The sequence below is a fragment of the Gopherus evgoodei genome, chromosome 7, assembly GCF_007399415.2.
Source record: "Gopherus evgoodei ecotype Sinaloan lineage chromosome 7, rGopEvg1_v1.p, whole genome shotgun sequence".
In the NCBI taxonomy this organism is placed as follows: domain Eukaryota; kingdom Metazoa; phylum Chordata; order Testudines; family Testudinidae; genus Gopherus; species Gopherus evgoodei.
In genome coordinates, this window is record NC_044328.1 from 6,357,600 (window position 1) to 6,370,368 (window position 12,769).

The following is a 12,769-nucleotide window of genomic DNA, read 5'->3' on the forward strand; positions in this document are numbered from 1 at the left end:
GGGTTGACCGGAAGCCCCCCGTCAGCTCCCCGCTCCCATAAGTTTCCTGTGCAGCAGCCGCCCAGCAGGCTAATTGCAGGCAGTTCAGCTGTTCCTCCCCCAACGGCCATGTGCTGCTCCTGCCCTCTGCCTTGGAGCTGCTCCCAGGAGCCTCCTGCTTGCTGTGCAGGGTGTGGGGGAAAGAAAGGGGCTCATGTCAGGGTGTTCCCCCACCCCTGCTCCTGCCCCCCACTTACCCCATCTCTATAGAGTAGAGGGGGACACGACAGGGCTCAGGACAGAGGGAGCTTGTCGGCAGCAGCAGCTGTCTCAACTTGCTGATCTCCTTAAAAAGGCAATGTACTTAAGAGTAGGGTCAGCATACTTAAAGGGGCAATGCACATCTCTCTCTCTCTCTCTCACGGTGTGTGTCTCTGTTTCTGTCTGACATGCTGTCTCCCCTCCCTCCATTTGTGCTGCCTTGCAGAGTGTGAGGCAAAATTAATGTGTTAACCCTTGAGTGCTCAGCCAAGTGCTAGTTCATCATTTAGCAGTAAAGCATTCCCTGGGAAATATCCCCCCCTCTTCCAGCCTCTGACTTCACCACCTCAACCAAGCTTCACAGTCATCATTGCTGTACATAGTACTAAATTGTTTGTTTAAAACTTATACTGTAGACTATAAAAATATAGTCATTTGTCTGGTGAAAAAAATTTCCCTGGAACCTAATCCCCGCTATTTACATTAATTCTTATGGGGAAATTCGATTTGCTTAACATCATTTCGCTTAAAGTAGCATTTTTCAGGAACATGACTACAACGTTAAGTGAGGCGTTACTGTATCTGAAGTTGCAAGTGCAGTACATGTGCACCCTGAGACAAAAGGTGTCCAGGTTATGGAGAAGCTCTCAGAATACAGGATTTAAACCTACAACAAACTCTGTAGTTTAACTGTATCTTGCAAAGTGTATTAATTCAGAAGAGTGTTATAGTTTGATAAGGTGGCAAACAAAGGACTACTGCACATCAGAGATTGTTGTAGAGTCATCAGAAAGAAGAAAAAACAACCAATACAACAAAGTGGCATTTATCAGGAAAACATACAGAGCATCTTATAAAGAAGTGAAGTCACCAGCGCTGCAATCCTTCACCCCAATACCATCCTTGTATTAAAAACTTTAGTTTCTAAATAAGAGCATCTGTTAAAGAAAAGCTTTAGAAATCAATATTGCCACTATTCAAAACTATTACTAAAGGCACCAAGTGAAAATACAATGCAATGAATATCATATTAGAAAATTAGATATTATATTCAGTTACATATATTACCTAAGTATCCAAGAACCTGGAACAATTTTGAGGGCCGAGCATCTAAAATAAAGATATGTCCTTCTGCAGCTCCAGTTATGAGGTACTGACCACTCTGATCATATCTAGACAAAGCAGAATTCCACTTAAATACAGCTTTTGTCCATCACAGTCTAATCATAGTATTTCACTTGATACAATTCAACACAAAAAGCTGAGTTCTGCACTGAGTTACACTCATGTAACCCTACTGGTATCTGTGGGGTCCATACTATAACAGAGATTTAGCCTGCAGGATTTACTTGGCTTGGGCCTGACCCAAAGCCCATTAAAGTCAATGGGGGCTGTTTCTATTTACTTCAGCGGGCGCTTGATGTAAACCTAGTAATATTACACAATAGTTTATTTTAGTTACATTATAAAATCTTTCGTTCCTTTTAATTTATCTCTTTTTCAGACTTCTAACCAGACTTTATATACTATATGCTCTGTGTCTCTATATATATTGATACACCTTTAAAATCATTTCCTCAATATATGAATTGTTAATGTTTTACTTTAGAGATAATAATGGAGATGTCACATCTGATCCCTCAAATAACAGTTTTTTTAATGTTTAACAAATTCAGTATCAATCCTATTTATTAAAACGTTAAAGTAGATTAATGATTATCTCTACTGATCACTATTAAATATTGACATTTTTTGAAATCCAACAATATAAGATCCCTGGTGCTAATTGTATAGGCATAATTACATTTGTTAAACGTTAACAAAATAATAATAAATAGTAATAAAAACATCCATCATGTGAGAAGCATCAGCATTAAGCATCAGATTTGAGATGTCTCCATTTCCTGGAACCACAAGTCTGAATCACTGCAGAACTGATTCACCCCCTCAGCCTCCCAAGTTAGATATCTAATTACATGGAACCCAGTGTGTGCCGGATCTGTCAGACAGGACCTTATATACTAATATATTTCCTGCTTTTTTGTGGCATTTTTAATAAGAACATGGGTTTATTCCATTGCCCTCAACCAAAGTCCCGCCCCACCTACTATTGTGTAGTGTGTCTGGACCAGCTGTCCACGTGCTTGTTGTACTCCAACTCTAGCAGAGGTGGCTTCATTCAATAATGAAGTGATTACTACATGTCCGTAGTTGTAAGCCACTTTTGGATCCTACAGGAGGATGAGCACCATAGCATGTTATTTTGTCATCCATAACTCTTTTCATAAATCTAGTCCACAGTGTCTCATCTGACATGCACAACTCTCTTGAAGAACATGCAAAAAAGTGCACATAGATTTCTTAACACACACATTGTTTAGGCTACCTGCTGAGAATACCCCTGCCCACTGCTACTATATACTTACTGCAGATGGTGCACAGGTAAGTCGGAAAGAAAAACTCTGTGGACCACACGTGGCATTTCAGCTTTAGTAACATCAATGAAATAGATGTGACCCACTTTGGTCCCAACAGCAACACTATATGAGGAGGGGCAGCAAACCATAGCAGTTGCCTAGTTAAACAGTAAAATACACTTAATTTTGTCGCAACATCTTACTATGCAACTTGCTCTATCATGCAAAGTTCCCTCACATCTGAAAAATAGCAATAAGTGATCTATGTAAAGAAAATATTGACATAATCAGGGTCACAAAAAAAGGTCCATAAAAAACATTATGCCCCTTTTTCCCCATGAATGTACTACTAGATCCATAAAGATCATGCCCATTCCCATCCCAAGGTTTATACCCTCCCATCCTCAAGGCCCTGCATCATATCCACAATCAGTCAGTGTTCTTCTAAATATATCAGAGAGGTTGGCTAATGAGTAGAGCTGGTCAGAATTTTTTTTTGCCATCCCATGAAAAATGTTGAGATTTCAAAATAAAAATATCATGCGAAATCAGAACCGCCGGGGCATAATGTTCAGCTTGCCCAGCACTTCCAGTCCAGTTCTGGGACTCAAACCTAAGCGCCCTGTATAGAGGTCCAACACATTAGTATTAGGCCAATGCAAGAATATGCAACAATTTAATTGATATTTGAAGATCCTATTAATGCAAAAAGCAAAAACACAGTTGTAAAATAGGAAACATTTTAAAATCAAAATTGTAGTTCAGTATGTGGGCTTTGGTGCACCATTAGCAGTGACCAGATAGAGTCAGCAGAGACTCACAATGAAGGCAAAGAACTTAATATTCTGCCCAGTAAGTAGATTAATTTTTGTAATGGGTTAAGTAACACTTTCCTTGGAGCAGTTCCTGTAAATGGGTAAACAAACAGTTCATGCAAGAAGTTTCCGACAGGGTGACCATATTTCCCTATTTTATAGGGACAGTCCCGATATTTGGGACTTTTTCTTCCATAAAGGCGCCTACTACCCCCCACCCTGTCACGATTTTTCACACTTGCTGTCTGGTCACCCTAGTTTCTGAGTACAATCAAACCATCAGACCCTTTGCAAGAGTCAAGGACTGTTGGGGCAAAGATGCTACAGGCTTGGTTTAAATTAAATACCAAGAGAGAACTACACAGGTAAAAATAATAAACATAGCTATCAAAAAGAAAAGTTGGACTGGTTGATTATAGTGTCACAGTATTATCTTCTGTGATAAGCATTATACATGAACTTACATGACTTGCAACCTGACTCGCCTGATATTTTTAACCTGAGACCCATGCAAAATTATGGTGCTATTAAAAAGAGCAATGTAAAATGGAATTATTCAAAAAGAAATTCAGAACAAATCTAACATACACAGTTGTGTTTAAAGGAAAGGAAGTGTTTTCCAATGTTTGGAACATGGGACTTCTAGGTTCTATTCCTGGTGTCTAGCACAGTAAGGAATTTAGGCTCCCAGGCCCAACTTTTGAAAGTATTACGCAGTTTTTCTTTGAGGATGAGGACTCAGAAGTCAGATATAGAGTGATCGTTTTGTGAAAAGTCGTCACCCACAGGTGATGTGGTGTTCTTGTCTTTTATCATTTTCCCGTATGAGTTCATTTGAGAGCATAGAGATTATCTGGTTTCACCCAGATAATTGTTATTGGGCCACTTAGTGCACTGGATGAGGTACACCACATGTTGAGATAGGCATATGTGGGGTCCATGGATCTTGTCGGTAAGGGATGTTTTGGGCACGTTTCTAATAGACCACTGGCTTGAGATTTTGGCATCTCTACAAGAACATTAATTAATTAATTGTTATTATCAGTGATAGTGGTACTTATTTTCAGTAGCAGCCACTCTGTATATATGCTTCCCAGACTGAAAATGAAGGCAGGGTCCCTACTTAGAGGTTCTTTGGATCAAATTAGTTGATTCAACATTTTTAAATTAAAGATGAATGGTAAAATTGGTTGGCTGGTTTGGTCTTTTTAAAAGACCAAAACACTTTTGTAAGGTTTCAAAAGAGTCAAAAATAACCATTGTTCAAATGTAAATATCACTGTTTTGTATTTTAATTACAATCTTGAGAGTCTAATAAAGCGGGACTGAAAATTTTGGTCTCTCTGCCAGAAAGCATAGCACGAAACAAAGGTCTGAATTCAACACTAAATGCTATCATTCTTTGGTTATCAGCAAAAATTTTGGTTATTCTTTGCAAAGAACAGCATTTCTTTTGTTAACAAAAACTCCTTTTAAAGTGTCATGAAATCCACAGAGGTTTCTTCATGCATAGAAAGTGTTTTTCTCTGCATGAGAATTATTAAGATCCTGATCACTAAAGACCATGTGCAAAGGCTTTTGTCTCAAAGCAAATGTGAAGCCTTTATTATTAATAACCTTTCAGGATTATCTTAACTAAAATAAGAAAAATTTTAATATTTTCTTTCCAGTGGCCTACTTGCTAAAGACTTTCATGGAACAGTTCAGCTGAATGGTGGATAAGGCTAGAATACTGCTGATGAATGGTTTTCAGTTATTTTGTAAAACATCCAGCTGGAGTCAAGTGAAATGCACTAGCCATTCCTCTGCTGGTGTAAGTCAGCACAGTCCATGAAGTCCCCATATTTTACAGATGGGGAAATTATGGCACAGAGTGGTGAAGTGACTTGGGCGAGGTCATCCAGCAGGACAGTGGCAGAGCAAGAAATAGAACCAAAATCTCCTGAATTTCAGTCTAGTACTCTATGCATTAGACTAAACTAAACCTGAAGGGACTTCAGGTTTTTTGCTATGGAGGATCCTGGGAGCACAGAGCTGAATTGGGTGCAGTGACTGAAAGGTATTGAGGTACCACCACAATCAGTGTTTTAGAAATTATTTTCTTTAAATCATATATAAAATTTGACCATCTTTGTAGTTGTGGGACCAGGGTATGAGATCCCTGTATCCAGATCTTTATGATCCACTGGGCTTTCCAGAAACAAGTTTTCACCGCTATTAAAATGGTAAATCTAAGGCATATTTTGCAAAAACCTATTCTCATATTTTTTATTTGTTGACTGAAAAAAAAAAAAGTTAAACCTAAATTTCCAATAATCTGTACCTGTGTATTCAGGCAGAGCTTGCTTATGAAAGTTCCATCCTCCAGCAGCCAAACATGCACTTCCCCCGAAATTGCTACAGACTGTTGAAGAAGAAGAGACTGGTTAGAGCAGAAAAAATGGACAGGAAGGTTAGTGGGCAGTAGCTTTCTATGGAAAATTAACCAGGCTGATGACTGGGCATAGCAGGTAAAAAGATGCAGGTTTAGTTCTGAACGATCACAGCAGTGTCACACACAGTGCTCTTAGTCACGTTCCTTTAGGAGTGCAGCTATACTGGGAAAATTTATAAGCATTTTTGCACCAGTGCAGCTCCAGTGATGGTGCTCTGAGCAGGATTAGAGGATACACTGGTAACATATGTGCCTGATCTACACTAGCACTTCCACCTCCACCATTCAGCCAGCAGTGTAGAAAAATGCTCACAATTTCCCCTGGTAAACGTGTCTGAAAAAGAGGACTTGGTCTTTGGAAAATAGGAGATTTATGTCATAAAAATGCTCAGCACCTTGAATCTAATTATTTAAATCTTTCGAGTACTGTACAAATATGAATGAATTAACGCTCATAATTCCCCTATGAGGCAGGAAAGGATTATCATCTCTCTGCTAAAAATGAGGAGATTTACACAACTGATTCATCAGCACCTTCACTGCCCCAAGCACGGCGGCACGCTGCAGGGGGCGCTCGCTGGTCCCGCGGCTCCGGTGGACCTCCCGCAGGCGTGCCTGCGGATGCTCCACCAGAGCCGCGGGACCAGCGGACCCTCTGCAGGCAAGCCTGCGGGAGGTCCACCGGAGCCACTTGCTGCCCTCCCGGCAAACAGCAGAGTGCCCCCCATGGCATGCCGCCCCAAGCACGCGCTTGGCACGCTGGGGCCTGGAGCCAGCCCTGATCAGTACCTCAAGGCTCCTTTATTCTGGCTCTCTGGGGACTTTCCTGGCAGGTAAAGAATCAGTGTAGCTGGCTGTACACTATCTCCTGGAAAAGTCCCTGGCACATGGGGAATGTGAGGGTGTTTTCATGATGAGCGAGGCATGGTCATAGCACTGCTATGCCCTAGCTGTGGAAAAGGCCCATGGGGGCTGTGGATAGCTTGGCACCGGATAGACTCTCTCAGGCTGCTCTAAATTTCACTGAGGCATGAAGAGGCCAGTGGGAATCCCAGCACAGGTGTGGTGGCTAGGATGCTAGAAAGCCACCTCCTTCAACTTCCATTCTCTGTACTGAGCCCATCTCCAGCAGTGTTATGAACTTGGCCCGTACAGAGTGACTTTTCCAAGGCCACACAGTGAATCAGTAGGAGTCCATATTAGAATTGAGCAATCTGTGGCTTAACCATGTTTCGTCAAAGAACGCAAGGCAAGAGACTGTTCTCAGCTACACTAACCTAGGCTTGGAATAACGCCACTCACTTTAATGGAGTTACTCTGAATCTACACTGACGTAACCGATATCAGAATACGAGCCCTGGTCTCTGCAGCACATCTGCTTCTATGCTATGTAGGTTGCCATAGCAATATTTTGGTTACCTGTTATTCCTAGCTGAGGATAACCACTATTATATAACAAAGGAGAGAGTTCCTTACCACACAGTACTTGTTCCCCGGAGTAAGAAAATCAGCTGACAGGAAATGATCATTGCAAGCATCCAAGACTTTGATGACTTCCTCATTCTGAGAAGGTTGATAGACATAGACTGATCCCTGACAAATACAAATGATAATCCATCATTTGGCTATAAAGCATTCAGTAAAAGTCCTCAACCACACCAACAAAACCACCTCTCTTTCTGAACTTTGCTCTTTAAACTTTTACAGATGTCTCTGAATTGAGGGAAAAGACTCAGCTGATACAAATCAATGTAGTTCCCTCAAAGTTAGCAGATAATTTCAGAAAATGACTGAAATTAAATTAAAGCAAACTCTATTTTTTTATTTCAAGAACCAATAAAATATTTTAAAACAAAATAAAACAAAATAATATGCCCTCAAAAAGGTTTATATCTGAATAGCTCAAGGCATTTGGGAAACATTTATTAATCCTCACATTACCCAGAAATCCTGACTTCCAATCTCTTGCTTCATCCTCTTACCCAGGGTATTATTTTCTCTCTCTCCTGTACTATTATGGTTTTCACGTTAAAAATATTAAAAAACTTTTGTAGAATTAAAAAAAGCCAACTAAAGTGATACAAGGACTGGAAAATATGATTTCTGGGGGGGGAGGGATAGCTCAGTGGTTTGAGCATTGGTTTACTAAACCCAAGATTGTGAGCTCAATCCTTGAGGGGACCATTTAGGGAATTGGGATAAAAATCTGTCAGGGGGTTGGACTAAATGACCTCCTGAGGTCCCTTCCAACCCTGATGTTCTATGATAAGAGAGAACATAAATTTTCCTTTTCTGAGGGAATTGAATTATTCCCTTAGGCCTCAGTTCTGCACAGATTTATGTATATGGTTCAAGTGGTCCCATTGGCTTCAATACTTCTGTGTTGACCAGTAAATCACAGAATCATATGTAAGAGTCAGGTAAAAATTATATGGTACAATCCACCATCTTCAGAAGTCAATTGGTTTGTGCTTCTCACACACACTGGGTCAAATTCACCTCTGGCGCAATGCCACTGACTTTAGTGGGGTTACACTAAGGATGAATTTAGCCCAGTGATACTAAAAGTATCATGCAGTAGCAGATGTAACCTGACATGGGCACCTCATTACATAATACTGTACCTTGTCTGTTTCTACTAGTAATGTGTTGTAGTCAGGGGAGAAATCAAGGCTGGTTATGGGTTCTGATACATCAAAGGAATCATCCATCTGATAGTGTGTGCCTTTGATTTGGTAAAAGCGCACAATACCATCCTAAACAGAAAAGATAAATGCAAATCAGATCTAGACCACTTATCCTAACCAGTTACAGCAAAACTGCACTGTGTAAATATCTAAGAAACCCTGTGGGAACAGCCAAGATGATTCCACTGATTCCTGTCATTGTTGGTCTTATTAACCTTTATCTTGTCTCTGTGTATGGGCCACCTAGACTGAAATACTGAATGATGCCAGACATGAAGAGAAACTAAAACGTTTTTTAAAAATCAAGACTTAAAAACAATTAAAGTTTAATTGCAATGGCTCAGATTCTGTTATCGGTTATATTACGTATCCCCGTTTGATTTCACTAAGATCGCACAGGAGTCACACAAGCTGAATTTGGTCTACTGGGTTTTTGTTAAACAATAAACTAAGACATGTATTGTTAAGTTATATCATACATAATGGTAGAGTGGACTTCTGGGCACAACACAGCTGGGCAGTTATCTTGGAAATTCTCTTTCTCCTCTTCCATTCTACGTCCATTCTAATTCTCTCCTATCTCTTTACAATCCTTTACGTATTCTCCAATGAAAAGCTCTTTGTTTGCTGCCTATCGTTGTTAAACACTTGGCGCTTACTCACTACTTGCTTGTTAGACTATGAAAAAAAGGACTCTTCTCCTCCAGATTTGTTGTCCCAAATCTTAAACAGCAAAGTATGTACAACACTAGAGAGACATTTCCTACTTCAACAGCTCTTTGCTTCTTCTCACTTCTGCTCCTGCTAGGGGTTCTGTGAGGGCATTTCACTCAAATATGCTTCAGTTTGGGTTTCACACAATAGCCTGGTTCAAGGAATGAGGGATGCCTTACACTTCCAGCTGCATATAGTCCATCCTTATGATATGCCATGGCAAGCAGAACAGGTTTTTGTGCTCTCCGTTTGTCTTCTGCAAAAGCAAAAACATAAAATAATGTTTTTGAAAATGGCTTAGCTCTTAAATATCTCATTGAATATACTGCTTGGGAAATATGACAGAGTGACAACCTGGGAGGCTGAAAAAAATAGCACAGGTACTCACGGGGCTAGTAATCTCCACACTCCCCAGCGATGTGCCTCAACCTTGATTTGAGAGGGATTACATTTATGGGTGAGGAAGTAGCTCAGTCTAGCTAGGAGAAGGCCAATTAGTGTCAGCTATGGTTGTGGCTTTGTGATGTGGACATATGTCCATTACAAACTGAGACTATTAATTTATTTTGCATAGGCCACTAAACAGTCACCAAGACAAAACAGATTTTTTGTAAATTTCCCAATAGTAATTGAGAAAGAGTGCCTCGTACAAAGTTAGTGCTGTGTAAACAACAAATCATTTCCAGTGGTTCTAAACAAAATGTGGGGGCCTGAATCTGATCTTACATCAGTGTAATTTAGAATTAATACAAAACAAATAAGTCCAGTTTCACTGTCTCTGTTAAGGCTGTCAAAATGGCTTTCCATTAGTATCAAAAATTGTCTCTCACAGGCCACAGAACATCAGTATCCTTCTAGCCAATGCTCTACCTAGGATGGAGTTGTACTGACATGTATTATGACTCCCAGCAGCCACTGGTGCGGCCTTAAAAAAAAAAACACAACTTCATTTAAACAAGTGAATACCTTCCTTTTTCAAACTATCATCACAAAGAAGTGGAAAGGAACGAAATTTTGTTCGCCTTGGTTCTGCATAAAGAAAAAGAAACAAATTAAAGTGTGAACTATAGTACATGTACCTAATACGTGAATGCATTAAGGGCTGGCTGTAGTCTAGTCTACTGAACACAGAGCTAGGCATCAGGAGACCTGGGTTCTTTTCCTGTCTCTGCCAATTAATTCATCTGTGTGCCTGGGGGCAAATCACAATGTTTCTGTGGCTCAGGTACCCCATCAGTAAAATGGGAATAACAATCGTAGAAATATATGATTGGAAGAGACCTCAACAGGTCATCTAGTCCAGTCCCTTCAATGAGGCAGGACTAAGTATTATCTAGAGCCTAGACCATCCCTGACAGGTCTCTGCCTACCATTTTGAGATGGAAATCAGTATATATGCTAATGCAAAGTGTTATTATTTACTTAGGTTCTCTTATTTGATTAATCTAGGAGAGAGGAATTTCATCTACTCCAAAAATGTTCAGGTGGAATGTGGCAGCTGTTAAAGGGACTGATTCAACATGTGCTTAATGGGTTTGTTTTATTCAATGGGACTTCAGCATGTGCTTAAAGTTGAGCAAGTAATCAAGTGATTTGCTAAGGAGAAAGGTCTCAATCACATACTTTGTTAAGCATGTGCTTAAGTACTTTGTGAACTAGGGCCTAAGAGCAGACAACACCACTGCACAATAGTTTAGAACAGGAAACAAAGAGGAACACTGTGGCCAACTGAAACACCAAAAGGTGCAACCTACTGAATTGACAAATCCCGAACTTTTCTTGGAGAACTCCAAATACTTACTAGGCTTGACTTGTGACAATAAATAATCAGATCACAGCCAAGGGATTAACATAACACTTCTTATTAAAAAAAAAAAAAGAAAAAGAAAAAGCCCAAAACGATAATCCTCCATATCTGGATTAATCTCCACACGTTATGTGAGGTTCCACATTTTGGGAAGCCGGGAATACTCAGTGCAGCATTAGAACAGGACCTTGAGGAATCGGTTTAACTAACATTATGCTAAACACAACTTGGCAGTTCGTGTAGACAATGACTGACATGTTTTCCATGTCTGTCACTACAGGGTTAACACGAACAGTTGGCATGATATTAAACACAGCTTTCCCTGTCTACACTGACTGCAAAGTAGTGTTAAGTATCGTGTTAGTTAGATGACTCCTCAAGGGCATTTTCTAACACAACTCAATTTTCTACTGAAGGCATGCCCTAGGTTTTGTGCAACATCAAACATGTTGTTAGTGCTCTATACATTAATAAACAATAATAATATAAGGCTGTATATGTCTGGCCTACTAATGCTTTCACATCAGTTCTGCGGCGTTTTAATGAGATCTGCAATACCAGCATTACTGTTCATTTTAAGACCAAACAACATTGAAGCATTTGTATATTTTTGACAGAGGAAAAAGATATTGTGGGCAATGGAAAAGGGAAGAAACCATATACAAAGAGATACATGGAATTGCTACAAAAACCCTCAGTGCAACTCTCTGTTACCTGTAGCGTCTTGTGCAGGTTTGTAATAAAGAAGAGAAGCTTTGAGTGTCTCAGCATTAATTGCCAAAAAATGTCCCTCTTCACAGCCCATATACAGGTCAGACGTTGCAGTCCAGCAGTGGACGGTAGGGTGGACTGAAGGCTGGATGTCATCTTTAGGCTTCAATATAAAAATCAGCAAGTTTTTCAGTTAAAAGTGGAAAATGTTTGCATACATAAATATGGAGATTCTGAGATTTTAAGGCCACGAGGTACCATTAGATCATCTAGTGTGACATCCTGTATAATGCAGGCCAGAGAATTTCACCCACTGACTTCTTCGTTGAGCCCATTAACTTGCATTTGACTAAAGCATATCTTCCAGAAAGGGTCCGGTCTAGATTTTAAGACATCATTAGAGGGAGAATCCACCACTTCCCTTGGTAGTTTGTTCCAATGGTTAATCACCGTCACTGTTAAAATACTGTTCCTTATTTCTAACTGGAATTTGTCTGGCTTTAATTTTCACCTGTTGGTTCTTGTTATGCCTTTCTCCATTAGAATGAAGAGTCCTTTAGTATCTTGTATCTTCTCCCTGTGAAGGTATTTATATTCTGTACTCAAGTCATCCCGCAGGCTTCTTTTTGATAAACTAACCTGACTTTGTTCTTTAAGTATCTCACTATTAGGCATTTTCTCCAGTCCTTGAATTATTTTTGTGGCTCTTTTCTGCACCCTCTCCAATTTTTCAACACTCTTTTTAAAATGTGGACATCAGAACAGGATGCAGTATTCTCGTATCAGCCTCACCAATGCTATCTATGGAACTAAAATCACCTTTCCACTCCTACTCACTACTATCCTGTTTACACATCTAAGGATTCCATAGCCCTTTTAACCACCCCATTGCCCCGGGTGCTCATGTCGAGTTGTTTGTCCACTATGAAGCCTACATCCTCTTC

The 12,769-nt window shown here is 40.0% G+C and overlaps 1 protein-coding gene across 8 annotated transcripts in view; it reads right to left on the minus strand.

Moving 5' to 3' along the window:
• The window catches only part of CFAP43 (cilia and flagella associated protein 43), a 95,446-nt gene that overhangs the window by 58,400 nt on the left and 24,277 nt on the right, over window positions 1-12,769 (minus strand). For 7 of the 8 annotated variants that reach the window (XM_030569104.1, XM_030569102.1, XM_030569103.1 and 4 more), the window contains 8 exons: window positions 11,829-11,988; window positions 10,274-10,336; window positions 9,487-9,563; window positions 8,531-8,662; window positions 7,383-7,499; window positions 5,796-5,876; window positions 2,667-2,815; window positions 1,309-1,412 (listed from right to left, as the gene is read on the minus strand). In XM_030569104.1, the coding sequence (XP_030424964.1) occupies window positions 1,309-1,412; window positions 2,667-2,815; window positions 5,796-5,876; window positions 7,383-7,499; window positions 8,531-8,662; window positions 9,487-9,563; window positions 10,274-10,336; window positions 11,829-11,988 (883 nt within the window). Of the gene's footprint in view, window positions 1-1,308; window positions 1,413-2,666; window positions 2,816-5,795; window positions 5,877-7,382; window positions 7,500-8,530; window positions 8,663-9,486; window positions 9,564-10,177; window positions 10,233-10,273; window positions 10,337-11,828; window positions 11,989-12,769 lie in introns of all 8 variants that reach the window. The other variant, XM_030569109.1, reaches the window with a different exon arrangement.